Source organism: Anomaloglossus baeobatrachus, chromosome 10 (genome assembly GCF_048569485.1).
Source record: "Anomaloglossus baeobatrachus isolate aAnoBae1 chromosome 10, aAnoBae1.hap1, whole genome shotgun sequence".
Taxonomy (NCBI): domain Eukaryota; kingdom Metazoa; phylum Chordata; class Amphibia; order Anura; family Aromobatidae; genus Anomaloglossus; species Anomaloglossus baeobatrachus.
The window spans coordinates 8,564,948-8,590,114 of record NC_134362.1 but is presented as its reverse complement, the minus strand read 5'-3'; the positions used below and the strand labels follow the sequence as shown (position 1 = coordinate 8,590,114).

The following is a 25,167-nucleotide window of genomic DNA, read 5'->3' as shown; positions in this document are numbered from 1 at the left end:
GAAGGGTCATCAGGAGCAGAGACAGAAGGAAGGGTCATCAGGAGCAGAGACAGAAGGAAGGGTCATCAGGAGCAGAGACAGAAGGAAGGGTCATCAGGAGCACAGACGGAAGGAAGGGTCATCAGGAGCACAGACGGAAGGAAGGGTCATCAGGAGCACAGACGGAAGGAAGGGTCATCAGGAGCACAGACGGAAGGAAGGGTCATCAAGAGCAGAGACAGAAAGAAGGGTCATCAGGAGCAGAGACAGAAAGAAGGGTCATCAGGAGCAGAGACAGAAAGAAGAGCCATCAGGAGCAGAGACAGAAGGAAGGGTCATCAGGAGCACAGACGGAAGGAAGGGTCATCAGGAGCAGAGACGGAAGATACGGTCATCAGGAGCAGAGACAGAAGGAAGGGTCATCGGGAGCACAGACAGAAAGAAGGGTCATCTGGAGCAGAGACGGAAGGCAGGGTCATCAGGAGCACAGACGGAAGGCAGGATCATCAGGAGCACAGACGGAAGGCAGGGTCATCAGGAGCACAGACGGAAGGCAGGGTCATCAGGAGCACAGACGGAAGGCAGGGTCATCAGGAGCACAGACGGAAGGCAGGGTCATCAGGAGCACAGACGGAAGGTACGGTCATCAGGAGCAGAGACAGAAAGAAGGGTCATCAGGAGCACAAACGGAAGGGAGGGCCATCAGGAGCAGAGACAGAAAGAAGGGTCATCAGGAGCAGACACAGAAGGAAGGGTCATCAGGAGCAGACACAGAAGGAAGGGTCATCAGGAGCAGAGACAGAAAGAAGGGCCATCAGGAGCACATACAGAAAAGAAGGGTCATCAGGAGCAGAGACAGAAGGAAGGGTCATCAGGAGCACACACGGAAGGAAGGGTCCTCAGGAGCACAGACGGAAGGCAGGATCATCAGGAGCACAGACGGAAGGCAGGGTCATCAGGAGCACAGACGGAAGGCAGGGTCATCAGGAGCACAGACGGAAGGTACGGTCATCAGGAGCAGAGACAGAAAGAAGGGTCATCAGGAGCAGAGACAGAAGGAAGGGTCATCAGGAGAAGAGACAGAAAGAAGGGCCATCAGGAGCACAGACGGAAGGAAGGGTCATCAGGAGCACAGACAGAAAGAAGGGTCATCAGGAGCAGAGACAGAAGGAAGGGTCATCAGGAGCACATACAGAAAGGAAGGGTCATCAGGAGCAGAGACAGAAGGAAGGGTCATCAGGAGCACAGACAGAAAGAAGGGCCATCAGGAGCAGAGACAGAAGGAAGGGTCATCAGGAGCACATACAGAAAAGAAGGGTCATCAGGAGCAGAGACGGAAGGAAGGGTCATCAGGAGCACAGACGGAAGGAAGGGTCATCAGGAGCACAGACGGAAGGAAGGGTCATCAGGAGCACAGACGGAAGGAAGGGTCATCAGGAGCACAGACGGAAGGAAGGGTCATCAGGAGCACAGACGGAAGGAAGGGTCATCAGGAGCACAGACGGAAGGAAGGGTCATCAGGAGCACAGACGGAAGGAAGGGTCATCAGGAGCACAGACGGAAGGAAGAGTCATCAGGAGCACAGACGGAAGGAAGGGTCATCAGGAGCAGAGACGGAAGGAAGGGTCATCAGGAGCACAGACGGAAGGAAGGGTCATCAGGAGCACAGACGGAAGGAAGGGTCCTCAGGAGCAGAGACGGAAGGAAGGGTCCTCAGGAGCAGAGACGGAAGGAAGGGTCATCAGGAGCACAGACGGAAGGAAGGGTCATCAGGAGCACAGACAGAAAGAAGGGCCATCAGGAGCAGAGACAGAAGGAAGGGTCATCAGGAGCACATACAGAAAAGAAGGGTCATCAGGAGCAGAGACGGAAGGAAGGGTCATCAGGAGCACAGACGGAAGGAAGGGTCATCAGGAGCACAGACGGAAGGAAGGGTCATCAGGAGCACAGACGGAAGGAAGGGTCATCAGGAGCACAGACGGAAGGAAGGGCCATCAGGAGCAGAGACAGAAGGAAGGGTCATCAGGAGCACATACAGAAAAGAAGGGTCATCAGGAGCAGAGACGGAAGGAAGGGTCATCAGGAGCACAGACGGAAGGAAGGGTCATCAGGAGCACAGACGGAAGGAAGGGTCATCAGGAGCACAGACGGAAGGAAGGGTCATCAGGAGCACAGACGGAAGGAAGGGTCATCAGGAGCACAGACGGAAGGAAGGGTCATCAGGAGCACAGACGGAAGGAAGAGTCATCAGGAGCACAGACGGAAGGAAGGGTCATCAGGAGCAGAGACGGAAGGAAGGGTCATCAGGAGCACAGACGGAAGGAAGGGTCATCAGGAGCACAGACGGAAGGAAGGGTCCTCAGGAGCAGAGACGGAAGGAAGGGTCCTCAGGAGCAGAGACGGAAGGAAGGGTCATCAGGAGCACAGACGGAAGGAAGGGTCATCAGGAGCACAGACGGAAGGAAGGGTCATCAGGAGCACAGACGGAAGGAAGGGTCATCAGGAGCACAGACGGAAGGAAGGGTCATCAGGAGCACAGACGGAAGGAAGGGTCATCAGGAGCACAGACGGAAGGAAGGGTCATCAGGAGCACAGACGGAAGGAAGGGTCATCAGGAGCACAGACGGAAGGAAGGGTCATCAGGAGCACAGACGGAAGGAAGGGTCATCAGGAGCACAGACGGAAGGAAGGGTCATCAGGAGCACAGACGGAAGGAAGGGTCATCAGGAGCACAGACGGAAGGAAGGGTCATCAGGAGCACAGACGGAAGGAAGGGTCATCAGGAGCACAGACGGAAGGAAGGGTCATCAGGAGCACAGACGGAAGGAAGGGTCATCAGGAGCACAGACGGAAGGAAGGGTCATCAGGAGCACAGACGGAAGGAAGGGTCATCAGGAGCACAGACGGAAGGAAGGGTCATCAGGAGCACAGACGGAAGGAAGGGTCATCAGGAGCACAGACAGAAGGAAGGGTCATCAGGAGCACAGACGGAAGGAAGGGTCATCAGGAGCACAGACGGAAGAAAGGGTCATCAGGAGCACAGACGGAAGGAAGGGTCATCAGGAGCACAGACGGAAGGAAGGGTCATCAGGAGCAGAGACAGGGGCTCATATCAGTCACATATTAGGAGATACTTGATACATAGTAATAATTATAGGGGGGCAGTGAGAATTTACAATTCTGGTCACTTATTGCATAGGGAACTCCTGATTGTGAAATGGCTGATACCAGAGAGCAATAGCCTGCATTTATGTAGCACAATTACTGTGGTGGACATTCCTGTATCCAGCGCAGGCGGTGGTACCTGTGTGTATCCGCACGTGGTTCTTATAGTTGGTGGCACTGGCGAATGCTCTGCCGCAGCCGGCCTCCGAGCAGTAGTATGGCCGCTCTCCCGTGTGTGTGCGGATGTGAACCTTCCGGATGTTTGATGTGGTGAACGACCTCCCGCAGCCCTCGAACGGACACTTGAACGGCCGCTCTCCTGCAGAAGAGCGAGACATGGCTTAACGGGAAGCAAAGAAGCGTCAATCTGCGGCAGCCATCGTCATCTCCACATCACACGGCAAATCACGACATGGCGGATTATCAGATGGTGGATTACATCACGGCTGGAAACATGGCGGATTATCAGATGATGGATTACATTACGGCTGGAAACATGGCAGATTAGCAAATGACGGATTATATCACGGCTGGAAACATGGTGGATTATCAGATGACGGATTACATCATGGCTGGAAACATGGCGGATTATCAGATGACTGATTACATCACGGCTGGAAACATGGCGGATTATCAAATGATGGATTACATCATGGCTGGAAACATGGCGGATTATCAGATGACGGATTACATCATGGCTGGAAACATGGCAGATTAGCAAATGACGGATTATATCACGGCTGGAAACATGGCGGATTATCAGATGACGGATTACATCATGGCTGGAAACATGGCGGATTATCAGATGACGGATTACATCACGGCTGGAAATATGGCGGATTATCACATGATGGATTACATCATGGCTGGAAACATGGCGGATTATCAGATGATGGATTACAGCTCCGTATGGCCGGTGTTATGTCATGTAAGTGCTGCCCTCTGCTGGACACCTGATACACAGCAGAACTGCCAATAGAACAACTCCAGTACATGAAGGGTTAAGCAGGAACGCACATTTCTGTTTAACCCATCCAAGACTATGAGGCCATTACCGTTATAAGTGTTTTGCTATAGAAGTCCGATAATCGGGCATTTGATAATCCGCAACAGGTCGCACTGATCTCCGATTTTATGGCCTATGGGAATATGGGAACGCTCCGCCAATGGCACTGCATGGCGGCAATATTCAAGCTACGTATATGAGGACGCGATGTTCTGCTCCGGGTCTCGGGGGAGGGGGTTGGGGGGGGTGAGGGCTGCAGAGCGAGGATGCGATGTTCTGCTCCGGGTCTCGGGGGAGGGGGTTGGGGGGGGTGAGGGCTGCAGAGCGAGGACGCGATGTTCTGCTCCGGGTCTTGGCTTTCTAGGGACGGGGCGGCTCCAGGCAGAGGACGCGATGTTCTGCTCCCAGCCCCCGCCCCGTGCCCTCACACCTCTCTTCTTGCCAAGCTGCGAGGAATATTATGTAACAGCTGTTGCCGTGGAGACAGGAGACGCCCATTCTAAACAGGACATTTAAATAAAAATAACGGCAACAATTACATAAGAGGAGACCGCGGCGGGCGGAGGACGGCGGGCGGAGGACAGAGGACAGAGGAGCAGGGGCAGCGGGCGGAGGACGGAGGAGCAGGGGCAGCGGGCGGAGGACGGAGGAGCAGGGGCAGCGGGCGGAGGACGGAGGAGCAGGGGCAGCGGGCGGAGGACGGAGGAGCAGGGGCAGCGGGCGGAGGACGGAGGAGCAGGGGCAGCGGGCGGAGGACGGAGGAGCAGGGGCCAGGGGCCGGTGGAAAAATCCTGCTCCACTCAGAACATTCTGTACCGTCGTCCTCACGTGCACAAAATTAACCATTTTCTCCCCACTGAGTGGTTACAGGAGCCACAGTAGATTATTTTGGGCCAAATCTCAGTTATTAGACGTCTCCCGCTCTACAGACGCCGTCGCTGTGTGGGGGGCTCTCACCTGTGATGCGGGGGAGGGGCTCACCTGTAATGTGGGGGGCTCTCACCTGTGATGCGGGGGAGGGGCTCTCACCTGTGATGCGGGGGAGGGGCTCTCACCTGTGATGCGGGGGAGGGGCTCTCACCTGTGATGCGGGGGAGGGGCTCTCACCTGTGATGCGGGAGAGGGGCTCTCACCTGTGATGCGGGGGAGGGGCTCTCACCTGTGATGCAGGGGAGGGGCTCTCACCTGTGATGCGGGGGAGGGGTTCTCACCTGTGATGCGGGGGAGGGGCTCTCACCTGTGATGTGGAGGGGCGCTCACCTGTGATGGGGGGGTGCTCACCTGTGATGCGGGGGAAGGGGCTCACCTGTGTGGGTTCGGATATGTTTCTGTAAGTCTCCTGACGTCTTGAATGACTTGGTGCAGTTTTCCTCCGTGCACCTGTACGGCTTCTCCCCCGTGTGCGTCCGGACGTGGCTTTTTAACCCATAACCTGCAAAAATAAAAAAAACAGCAGTCACCATCTTGAGCTTTAGAAATGAGCACTGCTCTCCTCCTGGGACATCCAGAGCGACAATCACACAGCTGGAGGAGGACGGGAGTCTGGAAGGAGGATGAGGACGGCGGGGTCTGGAAGAGGAGGACGGAGTGGTCTGGAGGAGGAGGACAGAGGAGTCTGGACTGAGGAGGACAGAGAGAGGAGTCTGGAGGAGGAGGACAGAGGAGTCTGGATGGAGGAGGACAGAGAGAGGAGTCTGGAGGGAGGAGGAGGACAGAGGAGTCTGGATGGAGGAGGACAGAGAGAGGAGTCTGGAGGGAGGAGGAGGACAGAGGAGTCTGGAGGGAAAAGGAGGACAGAGGAGTCTGGAGGGAGGAGGAGGACAGAGGAGTCTGGAGGGAGGAGGAGGACAGAGGAGTCTGGAGGGAGGAGGAGGACAGAGGAGTCTGGAGGGAGGAGGAGGACAGAGGAGTCTGGAGGGAGGAGGAGGACAGGAGTCTGGAGGGAAAAGGAGGACAGAGGAGTCTGGAGGGAGGAGGAGGACAGAGGAGTCTGGAGGGAGGAGGAGGACAGAGGAGTCTGGAGGGAGGAGGAGGACAGAGGAGTCTGGAGGGAGGAGGAGGACAGAGGAGTCTGGAGGGAGGAGGAGGACAGAGGAGTCTGGAGGGAGGAGGAGGACAGAGGAGTCTGGAGGGAGGAGGAGGACAGAGGAGTCTGGAGGGAGGAGGAGGACAGAGGAGTCTGGAGGGAGGAGGAGGACAGAGGAGTCTGGAGGGAGGAGGAGGACAGAGGAGTCTGGAGGGAGGAGGAGGACAGAGGAGTCTGGAGGGAGGAGGAGGACAGAGGAGTCTGGAGGGAGGAGGAGGACAGAGGAGTCTGGAGGGAGGAGGAGGACAGAGGAGTCTGGAGGGAGGAGGAGGACAGAGGAATCTGGAGGGAGGAGGAGGACAGAGGAGTCTGGAGGGAGGAGGAGGACAGAGGAGTCTGGAAGGAGCAGGAGGACAGAGGAGTCTGGAAGGAGCAGGAGGACAGAGGAGTCTGGAAGGAGCAGGAGGACAGAGGAGTCTGGAAGGAGCAGGAGGACAGAGGAGTCTGGAGGAGGAGGACGGAGAGGTCTGGAGGGAGGAGGAAGACAGAGGAGTCTGGAGGGAGGAGGAGGACAGAGGAGTCTGAAGGAGTCTGGAGGGAGGAGGAGGAGGACAGAGGAGTCTGGAGGGAGGAGGAGGACAGAGGAGTCTGGAGGGAGGAGGAGGACAGAGGAGTCTGGAGGGAGGAGGAGGACAGAGGAGTCTGGAGGGAGGAGGAGGACAGAGGAGTCTGGAAGGAGGAGGAGGACAGAGGAGTCTGGAAGGAGGAGGAGGACAGAGGAGTCTGGAAGGAGGAGGAGGACAGAGGAGTCTGGAAGGAGGAGGAGGACAGAGGAGTCTGGAAGGAGGAGGACAGAGGAGTCTGGAAGGAGGAGGAGGACAGAGGAGTCTGGAGGAGGAGGACAGAGAGGTCTGGAGGGAGGAGGACGGAGAGGTCTGGAGGTAGGAGGGGTCTGGAGGAGGACAGAGGAGTCAGGAGGGAGGAGGAGGACAGAGGAGTGTGGAGGAGGAGGACAGAGAGGTCTGGAGGGAGGAGGACGGAGAGGTCTGGAGGGAGGAGGGGTCTGGAGGTGGACAGAGGAGTCTGGAGGGAGGAGGACGACAGAGGAGTCTGGAGGGAGGAGGAGGACAGAGGAGTCTGGAGGGAGGAGGAGGACAGAGGAGTCTGGAAGGAGGAGGAGGACAGAGGAGTCTGGAAGGAGGAGGAGGACAGAGAGGTCTGGAAGGAGGAGGACGGAGAGGTCTGGAGGGAGGAGGGGTCTGGAGGTGGACAGAGGAGTCAGGAGGGAGGAGGAGGACAGAGGAGTCTGGAGAAAGAGGGGGACAGAGGAGTCAGAGGTTTCTGCCAGTCACATGAATGTCCGCAGGGACCGCAGTTTTGGATGTGACCGCTCTCCCCCATTATGGACGGTGCGGATGGTCTGGCTCCGCGGCTCTCGGCCCCTTTCACCTCGGTGGACACAATCAGAATACAGATTACTGCACCTGTTGCAAAGGCTTTTCCGCAGCCGCCGTGTTCGCACTGGTACGGCCGGTCCCCGGTATGTGATCGTTCATGCACCTATAGAGCGGGACCAGAGTTATATTGCGTCGTCCGGCAGAGATCCCCCCGGAAGAGCACAGAGCCCCCCAATACCTTCAGGTGGTGCGCGGTGGTGTACAGCTTTCCACATCCCTCATAGTCGCAGCGAAACGCTTTCTCGTTGGTTTGGGGGGGTTTCGCCGTCACCCGGGGCGCATGTCCTTGTAAAACAATCTGCAGATCATGGGGACAATGGCGGCTCTGAGAGATGGGCGAGGAGCAGATTTCGGCATTTCCCGGGGTCTCGGGGGGCGGCACTCACCTGCATCTTCTTCTCCTGCTCGGCCTCGGTGATTAGCGCGCCGCCGCCGCTCACATTATCGCTTCCTTCAATAGAAACCTGACGTAAAGTGAAGACGGCGTCACCGCACGCATCCGGTGGAGGTCGCATCGGCCTCACATGGTCTAGGCTTACCTTGGCGGCATACTGCTCCAGAGCGGTGATGGTGTCCGGGTCGATGGTGGCTTCGGCCGTGTGCAGTCCCGCCACCGTGCCGTCCGCCTGGATAGCGAGGATGGTGTCCTGCTGCGGGACCTGTACGGCGTGGTGGATGTAAGCCGTGGTGCCGTCCTCCAGCTGCACCGCCTGCACCGAGCTCTGGTCATAGGAATCTACAGGACAGGATGGAGAGGGGTGTCTGCGGAGGATATTCGGGGTACGGGGTGTGGCTGCTTAGGCTAGGTGCCATCACCAGGGTACAGAGAGGGAAAGGGTTAATGGCATGCACACAACGTCCTGGCCCCCAGCACCGCGCTCACCTTTGGTGGAGTGATGGATGTAGGCGGTGGTCCCGTCCTCCAGCTGCACCGCCTGTCCGTCCTCCAGACGCAGAGAGTCTGCAGGAAACACTGAACGTCAGTCTATGGGGGGCCAGAAGGGGGGACATGTACGGCCCCAGCCCCCCGCCTAGGGGTGACAGCACAGCCCCAGCCCCCCGCATCGGGGGTGACAGCACAGCCCCAGCCCCCGCCTCGGGGTGACAGCACAGCCCCAGCCCCCCACCTCGGGGTGACAGCACAGCCCCCCGCCTCGGGGTGACAGCAGGGCCCCAGCCCCCCGCCTCGGGGTGACAGCACAGCCCCAGCCCCCCACCTTGGGGTGACAGCACAGCCCCCCGCTTTGGGGTGATAGCATGGCCCCAGCCCCCCGCCTCGGGGTGACAGCACGGCCCCCCCGCCTCGGGGTGATAGCATGGTCTCCCGTCTCGATGTGACAGCACAGCCCCCCACCTCGGGGTGACAGCACGGCCCCAGCCCCCCGCCTCGGGGTGACAGCTGGGCCCCAGCCCCCCGGCTCGGGGTGACAACATGGCCCCAGCCCCCCACCTCGGGGTGACAGCACAGCCCCAGCCCCCCACCTCGGGGTGACAGCACAGCCCCCCGCCTCGGGGTGACAACACAGCCCCCCGCCTCGGGGTGACAACACGGCCCCAGCCCCCCACCTCGGGGTGACAACATGGCCCCAGCCCTCCACCTCGGGGTGACAGCACAGCCCCAGCCCCCCACATCGATGTGACAGCAGGGCCCCAGCCCCCCGCCTCGGGGTGACAGCACGGCCCCAGCCCCCCGCCTCGGGGTGACAGCAGGGCCCCAGCCCTCCACCTCGGGGTGACAGCACAGCCCCAGCCCCCCACCTCGGGGTGACAGCACAGCCCCAGCCCCCCGCCTCGGGGTGACAGCACAGCCCCAGCCCCCCGCCTCGGGGTGACAGCACTCACCAGTCTTAGGCACATGCTGGACGTAGGCAGCGGAGCCGTCCTCCAGTTGGATCACTTGTCCTTCTATCAGTTTCCCATCTGTGGAGGAGACTGGAGACCATTAGTGATCGCGTGCTCAGCGGCAGGGCGGGGGGGGCAGGGAGGAGGGGGCGCAGGGAGGAGGGGGCGCAGGAAGGAGGGGGCGCGGGGCGGGGGGCGCAGGGCGGGGGGGGCAGGGAGGAGGGAGCGCAGGGCGGGGGGCGCAGGGAAGAGGGGACGCGGGGCAGGGGGCGCAGGGCGGGGCGGGAGGCGCAGGGCGGGGGGGCGCAGGGAGGAGGGGGCGCAGGGCGGGGGGGCGCAGGGAAGAGGGGGCGCAGGGCGGGGGGCGCAGGGAGGAGGGGGCGCAGGGAGGAGGGGGCGCGGGGCGGGGGGCGCAGGGAGGAGGGGGCGCGGGGCGCAGGGCGGGGGGGGGCAGGGCGGGGGGGGGTGCAGGGAGGAGGGGGCGCAGGGAAGGCGGGGCGGGGGGCGCAGGGCGGGGGGGGCGCAGGGAGGAGGGGGCGCAGGGCGGGGGGGCGCAGGGAAGAGGGGGCGCGGGGCGGGGGGTGCAGGGAGGAGGCGTTCATACCTTTCGCGTTGTGCTGTATATACGCGGTGGAGCCGTCGGACAGGGTCACCGCTTGCAGGCTCACACCCTCCATCGTGTCCAGGCTCTCACCATCTGCAAAGGAAGATAACACAAGGCTCCCATTAACCCCCATCACTTCTGTCATCACCTCCCCCCGGACAGTCCTGGGGGTGCGAGGTCTCAATATAGGCCGCACCGGCAGCAAGAGAGGAGGGTCTTGATGGGGGTCTTGGAATGTCCTCACATGAATTAGAGAGGAAGGGGGGAAACTCCTGTAGTAATCGCTCATCCCAGGCCCAGCCTTGGGGGGCTGCCATAGACCAATGCCCACCATGGACCCGCACAGTCCTCAGCGTCGCGGCTTCACTTCAGGGGGAAGCACAATTAGTAACATAGGAGGGGAGAGGCTCCTGCTGCAGGAGAGATGGCCATGCAGGGGTCGGTGCGGAGCTCCCGGGGGACACAGGTTTCAGCAGCATTCTGTAACACTGGTCAGATGGACGTTATCACAAAAATATAGAAAAAAATGTTTCCAACCGCGCCCATCCCCCACCGGGACCTGAAGTGATGATGTCCCATCTATTCAGTGTCCGGACCCTGCAGCCAGTCCGGGGCCTCAGCATGGTCCCCACCTGCCCTCCTCAGTGTCTGGCTGCAGCAGGAGCCTCTCCCCTCCTCGGTGTCTGGCTGCAGCAGGAGCCTCTCCCCTCCTCGGTGTCTGGCTGCAGCAGGAGCCTCTCCCCTCCTCGGTGTCTGGCTGCAGCAGGAGCCTCTCCCCTCCTCGGTGTCTGGCTGCAGCAGGAGCCTCTCCCCTCCTCAGTGTCTGGCTGCAGCAGGAGCCTCTCCCCTCCTCAGTGTCTGGCTGCAGCAGGAGCCTCTCCCCTCCTCAGTGTCTGGCTGCGGCAGGAGCCTCTCCCCTCCTCAGTGTCTGGCTGCGGCAGGAGCCTCTCCCCTCCTCAGTGTCTGGCTGCGGCAGGAGCCTCTCCCCTCCTCAGTGTCTGGCTGCGGCAGGAGCCTCTCCCCTCCTCAGTGTCTGGCTGCGGCAGGAGCCTCTCCCCTCCTCAGTGTCTGGCTGCGGCAGGAGCCTCTCCCCTCCTCAGTGTCTGGCTGCGGCAGGAGCCTCTCCCCTCCTCAGTGTCTGGCTGCGGCAGGAGCCTCTCCCCTCCTCAGTGTCTGGCTGCGGCAGGAGCCTCTCCCCTCCTCAGTGTCTGGCTGCGGCAGGAGCCTCTCCCCTCCTCAGTGTCTGGCTGCGGCAGGAGCCTCTCCCCTCCTCAGTGTCTGGCTGCGGCAGGAGCCTCTCCCCTCCTCAGTGTCTGGCTGCGGCAGGAGCCTCTCCCCTCCTCAGTGTCTGGCTGCGGCAGGAGCCTCTCCCCTCCTCAGTGTCTGGCTGCGGCAGGAGCCTCTCCCCTCCTCAGTGTCTGGCTGCGGCAGGAGCCTCTCCCCTCCTCAGTGTCTGGCTGCGGCAGGAGCCTCTCCCCTCCTCAGTGTCTGGCTGCGGCAGGAGCCTCTCCCCTCCTCAGTGTCTGGCTGCGGCAGGAGCCTCTCCCCTCCTCAGTGTCTGGCTGCGGCAGGAGCCTCTCCCCTCCTCAGTGTCTGGCTGCGGCAGGAGCCTCTCCCCTCCTCAGTGTCTGGCTGCGGCAGGAGCCTCTCCCCTCCTCAGTGTCTGGCTGCGGCAGGAGCCTCTCCCCTCCTCAGTGTCTGGCTGCGGCAGGAGCCTCTCCCCTCCTCAGTGTCTGGCTGCGGCAGGAGCCTCTCCCCTCCTCAGTGTCTGGCTGCGGCAGGAGCCTCTCCCCTCCTCAGTGTCTGGCTGCGGCAGGAGCCTCTCCCCTCCTCAGTGTCTGGCTGCGGCAGGAGCCTCTCCCCTCCTCAGTGTCTGGCTGCGGCAGGAGCCTCTCCCCTCCTCAGTGTCTGGCTGCGGCAGGAGCCTCTCCCCTCCTCAGTGTCTGGCTGCGGCAGGAGCCTCTCCCCTCCTCAGTGTCTGGCTGCGGCAGGAGCCTCTCCCCTCCTCAGTGTCTGGCTGCGGCAGGAGCCTCTCCCCTCCTCAGTGTCTGGCTGCGGCAGGAGCCTCTCCCCTCCTCAGTGTCTGGCTGCGGCAGGAGCCTCTCCCCTCCTCAGTGTCTGGCTGCGGCAGGAGCCTCTCCCCTCCTGAGTGTCTGGCTGCGGCAGGAGCCTCTCCCCTCCTCAGTGTCTGGCTGCGGCAGGAGCCTCTCCCCTCCTCAGTGTCTGGCTGCGGCAGGAGCCTCTCCCCTCCTCAGTGTCTGGCTGCGGCAGGAGCCTCTCCCCTCCTCAGTGTCTGGCTGCAGCAGGAGCCTCTCCCCTCAGCAGTTTACACCTGCCAGCGCGTTACTGGGGGCGGGGTACTGGAGCATGCCGGGCGGTGCAGCCCTGATTCTGTTCATCCGTCTCAGTTGATCATGAATATAATTACCGTCACCGGCCACGGCCTCGGTCAGACACAGGGTGACGTGGCCATCGCCGCCGCCTCCGGCAAACTCCGCCATCCCCTGCGAGTCGCGGTTGATCTGGGCCAGCAGCATGTCTTTACCTGCAGAGATAAGAAGAGCCGGTGGTTACACAGCCGTCCCCCCAATAATCCACACAGGATCCCCGCTGCCTGTCAGTGAATGGAGACCTTCAGCTGCCGTCCCCCCAATAATCCACACAGGATCCCCGCTGCCTGTCAGTGAATGGAGACCTTCAGCTGCCGTCCCCCCAATAATCCACACAGGATCCCCGTTGCCTGTCAGTGAATGGAGACCTTCAGCTGCCGTCCCCCCAATAATCCACACAGGATATCTGCTGCCTGTCAGTGAATGGAGACCTTCAGCTGCCGTCCCCCCAATAATCCACACAGGATCCCCGCTGCCTGTCAGTGACTGGAGACCTTCAGCTGCCGTCCCCCCAATAATCCACACAGGATCCCCGCTGCCTGTCAGTGACTGGAGACCTTCAGCTGCCGTCCCCCCAATAATCCACACAGGATCCCCGCTGCCTGTCAGTGACTGGAGACCTTCAGCTGCCATCCCCCCAATAATCCACACAGGATCCCCGCTGCCTGTCAGTGAATGGAGACCTTCAGCTGCCGTCCCCCCAATAATCCACACAGGATCCCCGCTGCCTGTCAGTGAATGGAGACCTTCAGCTGCCGTCCCCCCAATAATCCACACAGGATCCCCGCTGCCTGTCAGTGAATGGAGACCTTCAGCTGCCGTCCCCCCAATAATCCACACAGGATCCCCGCTGCCTGTCAGTGAATGGAGACCTTCAGCTGCCGTCCCCCCAATAATCCACACAGGATCCCCGCTGCCTGTCAGTGAATGGAGACCTTCAGCTGCCGTCCCCCCAATAATCCACACAGGATCCCCGCTGCCTGTCAGTGAATGGAGACCTTCAGCTGCCGTCCCCCCAATAATCCACACAGGATCTTCGCTGCCTGTCAGTGAATGGAGACCTTCAGCTGCCGTCCCCCCAATAATCCACACAGGATCCCCGCTGCCTGTCAGTGAATGGACACCTTCAGCGGCCGTCCCCCCAATAATCCACACAGGATCTCCGCTGCCTGTCAGTGAATGGACACCTTCAGCTGCCGTCCTCCCCAATAATCCACACAGGATCACTGCTGCCTGTCAGTGAATGGAGACCTTCAGCTGCCGTCCCCCCAATAATCCACACAGGATCCCCGCTGCCTGTCAGTGAATGGACACCTTCAGCGGCCGTCCCCCCAATAATCCACACAGGATCTCCGCTGCCTGTCAGTGAATGGACACCTTCAGCTGCCATCCTCCCCAATAATCCACACAGGATCCCCGCTGCCTGTCAGTGAATGGAGACCTTCAGCTGCCGTCCCCCCAATAATCCACACAGGATCCCCGCTGCCTGTCAGTGACTGGAGACCTTCAGCTGCCGTCCCCCCAATAATCCACACAGGATCCCCGCTGCCTGTCAGTGACTGGAGACCTTCAGCTGCCGTCCCCCCAATAATCCACACAGGATCCCCGCTGCCTGTCAGTGACTGGAGACCTTCAGCTGCCGTCCCCCCAATAATCCACACAGGATCCCCGCTGCCTGTCAGTGAATGGAGATCTTCAGCTGCCGTCCCCCCAATAATCCACACAGGATCCCCGCTGCCTGTCAGTGAATGGAGACCTTCAGCTGCCGTCCCCCCAATAATCCACACAGGATCCCCGCTGCCTGTCAGTGACTGGAGACCTTCAGCTGCCGTCCCCCCAATAATCCACACAGGATCCCCGCTGCCTGTCAGTGAATGGAGACCTTCAGCTGCCGTCCTCCCCAATAATCCACACAGGATCCCCGCTGCCTGTCAGTGACTGGAGACCTTCAGCTGCCGTCCCCCCAATAATCCACACAGGATCCCCGCTGCCTGTCAGTGAATGGACACCTTCAGCGGCCGTCCCCCCAATAATCCACACAGGATCTCCGCTGCCTGTCAGTGAATGGACACCTTCAGCTGCCGTCCTCCCCAATAATCCACACAGGATCTCTGCTGCCTGTCAGTGAATGGACACCTTCAGCTGCCGTCCCCCCTAATAATACACACAGGATCTCTGCTGCCTGTCAGTGAATGGAGACCTTCAGCTGCCGTCCTCCCCAATAATCCACACAGGATCCCCTCTGCCTGTCAGTGAATGGAGACCTTCAGCTGCCGTCCCCCCAATAATCCACACAGGATCCCCGCTGCCTGTCAGTGACTGGAGACCTTCAGCTGCCGTCCCCCCAATAATCCACACAGGATCTCTGCTGCCTGTCAGTGAATGGAGACCTTCAGCTGCCATCCTCCACAATAATCCACACAGGATCTCTGCTGCCTGTCAGTGAATGGAGACCTTCAGCTGCCGTCCTCCCCAATAATCTACACAGGATCCCCGCTGCCTGTCAGTGAATGGAGACCTTCAGCTGCCGTCCTACCCAATAATCCACACAGGATCCCCGCTGCCTGTCAGTGACTGGAGACCTTCAGCGGCTGTCCTGGATGCCTCCCGCGGGCTCCGGTGTGTTACTATGTCTCAGTCTGCGCTGATCATTCGTTACAATGTATCAGTTCGGATGCAGAGGTAGAAACAGAATAATTTGCGTGTGTTACTGGAGAGAAAAGAGGAAAGTGCCGAATCCACCACAAACGCGCCACATTCCGGAATTCCTGCAGACTCTCTCTTTCTTAATTGGTGCCGGCTCTTCCCATCACTGACACTAAAGGAGCCCGTGTTCAGGTCCATGTGCAGAGGCCCCCCGTCCAGCCCCAGAGGCCCCTCCGTCCAGCCCCAGAGGCCCCGCCGTCCAGCCCCAGAGGCCCCGCCGTCCAGCCCCAGAGGCCCCGCCGTCCAGCCCCAGAGGCCCCGCCGTCCAGCCCCAGAGGCCCCGCCGTCCAGCCCCAGAGGCCCCGCCGTCCAGCCCCAGAGGCCCCGCCGTCCAGCCCCAGAGGCCCCGCCGTCCAGCCCCAGAGGCCCCGCCGTCCAGCCCCAGAGGCCCCGCCGTCCAGCCCCAGAGGCCCCTCCGTCCAGCCCCAGAGGCCCCGCCGTCCAGCCCCAGAGGCCCCTCCGTCCAGCCCCAGAGGCCCCGCCGTCCAGCCCCAGAGGCCCCGCCGTCCAGCCCCAGAGGCCCCTCCGTTTCCATGCGTTTTTTTTTTAATTCCATGGGTGAAAAATAGTGATGGGCGGACAGGACTGTAAAGTCCGACCTGCGCGGGCTCAAAGGTACCGGAGTGCGGGCTCAGGATTCTCAGGGAATTCTGGGTATTGATCCGGCACTCGGCTAAGAAAAAAAAGAAAGGAAAAATGAAGAAAAAAAAAATAATACAGTGAGTGCGCTATACTCACCGAGGCTCCGCGCGGCTGTAATAACTGCTCCCGCGGCCGCTCATTCACTTCCGGGGCCACTCATTAGCCTCACACATATTCACCGCTTCCCCCACCCACAGGCGTCTGTGATTGGCTGCAGTCAGACACGCCCCCACCCTGAGTGACAGCGTCTCACGGCTTCCAATCACAGACCTGGTCTGCAGGTCTATTGTACAGTAAAAATAAAAAAAATTGCCTTCACGTCCCCCATATTATAATACCCAGCACAGATAAAGCCACGGCTACAAGCTGCAGTCCCCCGCCGGGCGATTATCTTGGCTGTGTATCAAAGAGGAACCATATGGATTTTTAAAAAAAATGATTTAAATAATTTTAAAAACTGGCGTGATATTCCATCCAATTTTGATACCGAACCATGATAAAGCCAGGCAGCTGGGGGCTGGTATTCTCAGTTGCATTGGGCCCTCCAGCCTAAAAATAGCAGCCTGCCGCTGCCCAGAATTGCAGCATCCATTAGATGTGACAATCCCAGCACTTTACCCGGCTCTTCCGCGGTGCGGTGGCAATCGGGGTAATAAGGAGCTAATAGCAGCACACAGCTGCCACTAAGATTTAGATTAGAAATGGGAGGCGTCAATGAGACCCCCCATTACTAATCTGTAAGTGAAAATAAACATAAACACTGAAAAAATCCTTTATTTGAAATAAAAGACATAAAGACCCCTCTTTTACCACTTTAATAACCCCCAAAAACACCCCTGCAGGTCCGACGTAATCCATACGAGGTCCCAGAACCATTCAGCTCTGCTACATCAAAAGTCACAGAGCGCAATCATGGCACGATCAGATGCTGTGGACTTCAGGCAGAGACTAAGCAGCAATCAGAGGTGACCCCTGAGGTGAGGTCACTAAGTTCACAGAGGTGCCCTGAGGTCAGGTTACCTGCGTTCACAGGTGGAGGACTGTATGAACCTCCAACTGTGGCTGCGGCTAACGTGAGTGATGTCACCGCTGATCGTTGCTCAGTCTAGCCTCTGCCTGAAGTCCACAGTGGGCAGTCATGTTCCATGATCATGCACTGTGACTTCAGATGTAGCAGAGCTGGAATTGTCGTGGGACCTCATGTGGATTATGTTGGACCTGCAAGCGTGTTTGGGGTTAATAAAAATGTGAAAGGGGGCTTTTTGTCTTTTATTTCAAATAAAAGATTTCTACGGTGTTTTTGTTTATTTCTTTTCACTTACAGATTAGTAATGGGGGCTCATAGACGCCTCCCATGATTAATCTAGGGCTTAGTGGCAGCTGTGAGCTGCAGGCTGCAATTTTTAAGCTGGAGGGGTATGATAAGCTTGGGTCTCCCCAGCCTACGAATACCAGCCTCCAGCTATAGGGCTTTATCTTGGCTGGGTATCAAAATTGTGGGGAACGGCATGTCATTTTTTTTTTTAAATTATTTGATTTGTTTGTTTTTTGTATTTAAAAAAAAGCCGCATGTGGTTCCTCTTTGATACACAGCCAAGATAAGTGCACGGCTGGGGGCTGTAGCCTGTAGCCAGGGGCTTTATCTGTGCTGGGTTTCCTAATATGGGGGGACCCCAAGGCGATTTTCTTTTTTAATTTATTTTTATACCACGCCATAGATGCACATAGCGTCTGTGATTGGAAGCTGTGAGACGCTGTCACTCAGTGTGGGGGCGCTGTCTGACTGCAGCCAATCGCAGGGGAAGCAGTGAATATGCATGAGGATAATGAGCGGACTCAGAAGCAGTTATTACAGCTGCTCTTTTTACCACCATTTTTAAGTGCTAGATTCTGGTCCCCATAAACTTATATGGGGATTGGCATCCGGTCAGAAAACGGGGTTTTTATTTCTCAACCCGGTTAGACCTGGTGACCCCCGGTATTTGTGAGTTCGCCCATCATTAGTGTAAAAAGCGGGGAAAACGCAGCATAAAACGCAGCATGTGCATGGGGTCTTATAGTCCCTCATCTGTGGGAGCATAGTCCTGAAACTGCTGCACAATAGAGCGCACGGTGTGAATGAGGCCTTAGGAAAAATGACTTTCATACCCCAAACACACGGCTGACCACGAGTGCAGTGAGCTGAGCCACGGCCACCACTTGGCGCGGTCACAACAGCTATAACCGCCATTACTGTGGTGCAGCACGTGCGCACCCCGCGATCCCAGGGATCATACGTATCACGAGTCCCGTGGCTCAAGTTCCTTAATGTCCCCCTCCCCCGTCTACAGACACCGGCTCATCACAAAAACTATCAGAAAACAGAATCACAGGAACTTTACTTTTATTTTTGTTAATAATGTGTCAGTAAGAAACAGTCCAGAGACGGGCGGCAGCGCGGGGGCAGCGTGGGTGGCAGCGCGGGCGCCACTCATTTGTCCGGGAGGACGGGGCAGCGTGAGGACGGTCCGTGCTTCGGGCACAAGGTGACAGGCGCAGAGCTGAAATAATCCGCTTATGCAGCCTCTCTCATTGTAAGTACACCGGCCTCCTCAGCTCTGGGATCTTCATAGTAATGTCCTCAGCGTGGAACGGCCACAAACTATAGAGGTTTTCACCACTTAAAATACAGTAAAAAAAATATAAAAAAGAAAAAAAAACACCGAGCACGAGTTTGTTGCTTCCGTAAGTGTGCAGAGGAACCGCGACATCGACCACAACCCACACCGCGAAAACAGTGCGGGAACCACTGAGCGCCACGCGACTCACAGCAAGATCTATATTCCTGATTATCAAAACAGTTTATAGTAAAGAGAAACGTGACGAAGAAACGAGAAATTGTCCCCGAAAAACCAACAAGAACTCGTGAGAAAAAGAAGAAACGGAGAAAGAATAAATACATACTGTATATAAACTCCTGTGATGTCACTGCCTGTATTATATACAACCCCTGGTAATAATTCCGGCCTCCCCGGGCTGAGGACGTTCATTCAGTTGTTACTTTTGTATAATAAAAGCCGGGCACAGACGCCACAAGACTAAAGTCACTTCAGATGGCGACTTTCTGCCTTTAAGAAACAGTAAAAAAAAATCATGAACACACAATGTGCAGCCGGTAACGGTGAATATTCAACACCAAAAGGGGAAAAATTATAGAATCATGAAAAACAAACACAAGACCCCTCCTATAATCCATCAGTAGTGTGTTGTGGACCACCTCTGGCTTTTATAACAGCTGCAGTCTCTGAGGCATGGACGTAATGAGTGACAGTCTCTTCATCAATCTGCCTCCATCTTTCTCAGATTGCTGTTGCAGATCAGCTTTGCAGGCTGGAGACTTGTCAGGGACCATTTTCTTCAACTTCCACCAAAGATTTTCTATTGGATTGAGATCCGGATATTTGCAGCCATGTCATTGACCTTATGTGTCTTCTTTCAAGGAATGTGTTCACAGTGTTTGCTCTATGGCCGGATTCATTATCATCTTGATAAATGATTTCATCATCCCCAAACATCCTTTCAATTGATGGGATAAGAAAAATGTCCAAAATGTCAATGTAAACTTGGGCATTTATTGAAGATGTAATGACAGCCATCTCCCCAGCGCCTTTATCTGACATTCAGCCCCATATCATCAATGACTGTGGACATTTACATGTTCTCTTCAGGCAGTCATGTTTTTATTGATTAGCTTTTCTGTATGTAAATCCCATTTCCTTTAGGCGGTTTCTTACAGTTCGGTCACAGACATTGACTCCATTTTCCTCCCATTCGTTCCTCCTTTGTTTTGTTGTGCATTTCCTGTTTTGGAGACATTTTGCTTTGTTTCCTGTCTTGACGCTTTGATGTCTTCCTTGGTCTACCAGTATGTTTGCCTTTAACAACCTTCCCATGTTGTTTGTATTTGGTCCAGATTTTAGACACAGCTAACTGTGAACAACCAACATCTTTTGCAACATTGCGTGATGATTTACCCTCTTTTAAGAGTTTGATAATCCTCTCCTTTGTTTCAATTGACATCTTTCGTGTTTGAGCCATGATTCATGTCAGTCCATTTGGTGCACCAGCTCTCCAAGGTGTGATCACTCCTTTTTAGATGCAGACTAACGAGCAGATCTTATTTGATGCAGGTGTTAGTTTTGGGAATGAAAATTTACAGGATGATTCCATAATTCTTTCTTCATAATTGAGTGATTCCATAATTTTTCCCCGTTTGGTCTTGAAAAGTCACCGTTACCGGCTGCACATTGTGTTTTCAGGATTGTTTTAGTGTTTCTTAAAAGCAAATAGTCGCCATGTGAAGTGACTTTAGTTTTGTGCCGTCTGTGATTAACTGAATGAACATCCTCAGAGCCCGGGGAGGCCAGAATTATTACCAAGGGTTGTATATACTGCCCTGTGATGTCACTCCCTGTATTATATATATATACTCCTGTGATGTCACTCCTGTATTATATATATACTCCTGTGATGTCACTCCTGTATTATATATATACTCCTGTGATGTCACTCCTGTATTATATATATACTCCTGTGATGTCACTCCTGTATTATATATATATATACTCCTGTGATGTCACTCCTGTATTATATATATATACTCCTGTGATGTCACTCCTGTATTATATATATATACTCCTGTGATGTCACTCCTGTATTATATATATATACTCCTGTGATGTCACTCCTGTATTATATATATACTCCTGTGATGTCACTCCTGTATTATATATATATATACTCCTGTGATGTCACTCCTGTATTATATATATATATACTCCTGTGATGTCACTCCTGTATTATATATACACTCCTGTGATGTCACTCCTGTATTATATATATATACTCCTGTGATGTCACTCCTGTATTATATATATATATTCCTGTGATGTCACTCCTGTATTATATATATATACTCCTGTGATGTCACTCCTGTATTATTTATATAGACTCCTGTGATGTCACTCCTGTATTATATATATACTCCTGTGATGTCACTCCTGTATTATATATATAGACTCCTGTGATGTCACTCCTGTATTATATATATATTCCTGTGATGTCACTCCTGTATTATATATATATACTCCTGTGATGTCACTCCTGTATTATATATATATACTCCTGTGATGTCACTCCTGTATTATATATATACTCCTGTGATGTCACTCCTGTATTATATATATATTCCTGTGATGTCACTCCTGTATTATATATATACTCCTGTGATGTCACTCCTGTATTATATATATACTCCTGTGATGTCACTCCTGTATTATATATATATACTCCTGTGATGTCACTCCTGTATTATATATATATTCCTGTGATGTCACTCCTGTATTATATATATACTCCTGTGATGTCACTCCTGTATTATATATATATACTCCTGTGATGTCACTCCTGTATTATATATATATACTCCTGTGATGTCACTCCTGTATTATATATATATACTCCTGTGATGTCACTCCTGTATTATATATATACTCCTGTGATGTCACTCCTGTATTATATATATATTCCTGTGATGTCACTCCTGTATTATATATATATACTCCTGAGATGTCACTCCTGTATTATATATATACTCCTGTGATGTCACTCCTGTATTATATATATATTCCTGTGATGTCATTCCTGTATTATATATATATTCCTGTGATGTCACTCCTGTATTATATATATATACTCCTGTGATGTCACTCCTGTATTATATATATACTCCTGTGATGTCACTCCCTGTATTATATATATAGACTCCTGTGATGTCACTCCTGTATTATATATATATACTCCTGTGATGTCACTCCTGTATTATATATATATACTCCTGTGATGTCACTCCTGTATTATATATATACTCCTGTGATGTCACTCCTGTATTATATATATATACTCCTGTGATGTCACTCCTGTATTATATATATACTCCTGTGATGTCACTCCTGTATTATATATATATACTCCTGTGATGTCACTCCTGTATTATATATACACTCCTGTGATGTCACTCCTGTATTATATATATATTCCTGTGATGTCACTCCTGTATTATATATATATACTCCTGTGATGTCACTCCTGTATTATATATATACTCCTGTGATGTCACTCCTGTATTATATATATACTCCTGTGATGTCACTCCTGTATTATATATATATACTCCTGTGATGTCACTCCTGTATTATATATATACTCCTGTGATGTCACTCCTGTATTATATATATATTCCTGTGATGTCACTCCTGTATTATATATATATACTCCTGTGATGTCACTCCTGTATTATATATATACTCCTGTGATGTCACTCCTGTATTATATATATATATTCCTGTGATGTCATTCCTGTATTATATATATATTCCTGTGATGTCACTCCTGTATTATATATATATACTCCTGTGATGTCACTCCTGTATTATATATATACTCCTGTGATGTCACTCCCTGTATTATATATATAGACTCCTGTGATGTCACTCCTGTATTATATATATATACTCCTGTGATGTCACTCCTGTATTATATATATATACTCCTGTGATGTCACTCCTGTATTATATATATACTCCTGTGATGTCACTCCTGTATTATATATATATATTCCTGTGATGTCACTCCTGTATTATATATATATACTCCTGTGATGTCACTCCTGTATTATATATATATTCCTGTGATGTCACTCCTGTATTATATATATATACTCCTGTGATGTCACTCCTGTATTATATATATACTCCTGTGATGTCACTCCCTGTATTATATATATTGACTCCTGTGATGTCACTCCTGTATTATATATATATACTCCTGTGATGTCACTCCTGTATTATATATATATACTCCTGTGATGTCACTCCTGTATTATATATATATACTCCTGTGATGTCACTCCTGTATTATATATATATACTCCTGTGATGTCACTCCTGTATTATATATATATACTCCTGTGATGTCACTCCTGTATTATATATATACTCCTGTGATGTCACTCCTGTATTATATATATATATACTCCTGTGATGTCACTCCTGTATTATATATATACTCCTGTGATGTCACTCCTGTATTATATATATATACTCCTGTGATGTCACTCCTGTATTATATATATACTCCTGTGATGTCACTCCTGTATTATATATATATACTCCTGTGATGTCACTCCTGTATTATATATATATACTCCTGTGATGTCACTCCTGTATTATATATATATACTCCTGTGATGTCACTCCTGTATTATATATATATATATACTCCTGTGATGTCACTCCTGTATTATATATATATATATATACTCCTGTGATGTCACTCCTGTATTATATATATATACTCCTGTGATGTCACTCCTGTATTATATATATACTCCTGTGATGTCACTCCTGTATTATATATATATACTCCTGTGATGTCACTCCTGTATTATATATATATACTCCTGTGATGTCACTCCTGTATTATATATATATACTCCTGTGATGTCACTCCTGTATTATATATATATACTCCTGTGATGTCACTCCTGTATTATATATATATACTCCTGTGATGTCACTCCCTGTATTATATATATATAGACTCCTGTGATGTCACTCCTGTATTATATATATATACTCCTGTGATGTCACTCCTGTATTATATATATACTCCTGTGATGTCACTCCTGTATTATATATATACTCCTGAGATGTCACTCCTGTATTATATATATATATATACTCCTGTGATGTCACTCCTGTATTATATATATATATATATACTCCTGTGATGTCACTCCTGTATTATATATATATACTCCTGTGATGTCACTCCTGTATTATATATATATATACTCCTGTGATGTCACTCCTGTATTATATATATATACTCCTGTGATGTCACTCCTGTATTATATATATATACTCCTGTGATGTCACTCCTGTATTATATATATATACTCCTGTGATGTCACTCCTGTATTATATATATACTCCTGTGATGTCACTCCTGTATTATATATATATACTCCTGTGATGTCACTCCTGTATTATATATATACTCCTGTGATGTCACTCCTGTATTATATATATATACTCCTGTGATGTCACTCCTGTATTATATATATATACTCCTGTGATGTCACTCCTGTATTTATATATATACTCCTGTGATGTCACTCCTGTATTATATATATACTCCTGTGATGTCACTCCTGTATTATATATATATACTCCTGTGATGTCACTCCTGTATTATATATATATACTCCTGTGATGTCACTCCTGTATTATATATATATACTCCTGTGATGTCACTCCTGTATTATATATATACTCCTGTGATGTCACTCCTGTATTATATATATATACTCCTGTGATGTCACTCCTGTATTATATATATATACTCCTGTGATGTCACTCCTGTATTATATATATATACTCCTGTGATGTCACTCCTGTATTATATATATACTCCTGTGATGTCACTCCTGTATTATATATATATACTCCTGTGATGTCACTCCTGTATTATATATATATACTCCTGTGATGTCACTCCTGTATTATATATATATACTCCTGTGATGTCACTCCCTGTAATTATATATATATACTCCTGTGATGTCACTCCTGTATTATATATATATACTCCTGTGATGTCACTCCCTGTATTATATATATATACTCCTGTGATGTCACTCCTGTATTATATATATATCTCCTGTGATGTCACTCCTGTATTATATATATTATATATATATACTCCTGTGATGTCACTCCTGTATTATATATATATACTCCTGTGATGTCACTCCTGTATTATATATATACTCCTGTGATGTCACTCCTGTATTATATAATCTGATGTCACTCCTGTATTATATATATACTCCTGTGATGTCACTCCTGTATTATATATATACTCCTGTGATGTCACTCCTGTATTATATATATACTCCTGTGATGTCACTCCTGTATTATATATATACTCCTGTGATGTCACTCCTGTATTATATATATATTCCTGTGATGTCACTCCTGTATATATATATATTCCTGTGATGTCACTCCTGTATTATATATATATACTCCTGTGATGTCACTCCTGTATTATATATATATTCCTGTGATGTCACTCCTGTATTATATATATATCTCCTGTGATGTCACTCCTGTATTATATATATATACTCCTGTGATGTCACTCCTGTATTATATATATATTCCTGTGATGTCACTCCTGTATTATATATATATCTCCTGTGATGTCACTCCTGTATTATATATATATACTCCTGTGATGTCACTCCT

General features: G+C 52.4%; 1 protein-coding gene across 2 annotated transcripts in view; it reads right to left on the bottom strand.

The window, feature by feature from the left end:
• The window catches only part of ZNF143 (zinc finger protein 143), a 38,511-nt gene that overhangs the window by 8,477 nt on the left and 4,867 nt on the right, over window positions 1-25,167 (bottom strand). The window contains exons 2-11 of one of the 2 annotated variants that reach the window (XM_075325343.1): window positions 12,508-12,624; window positions 10,080-10,172; window positions 9,476-9,553; window positions 8,517-8,594; window positions 8,173-8,369; window positions 8,020-8,097; window positions 7,812-7,931; window positions 7,661-7,736; window positions 5,457-5,582; window positions 3,284-3,463 (exon numbers count right to left, since the gene is read on the bottom strand). In XM_075325343.1, the coding sequence (XP_075181458.1) occupies window positions 3,284-3,463; window positions 5,457-5,582; window positions 7,661-7,736; window positions 7,812-7,931; window positions 8,020-8,097; window positions 8,173-8,369; window positions 8,517-8,594; window positions 9,476-9,553; window positions 10,080-10,172; window positions 12,508-12,624 (1,143 nt within the window). Of the gene's footprint in view, window positions 1-3,283; window positions 3,464-5,456; window positions 5,583-7,660; window positions 7,737-7,811; window positions 7,932-8,019; window positions 8,098-8,172; window positions 8,370-8,516; window positions 8,595-9,475; window positions 9,566-10,079; window positions 10,173-12,507; window positions 12,625-25,167 lie in introns of both variants that reach the window. The other variant, XM_075325341.1, reaches the window with a different exon arrangement.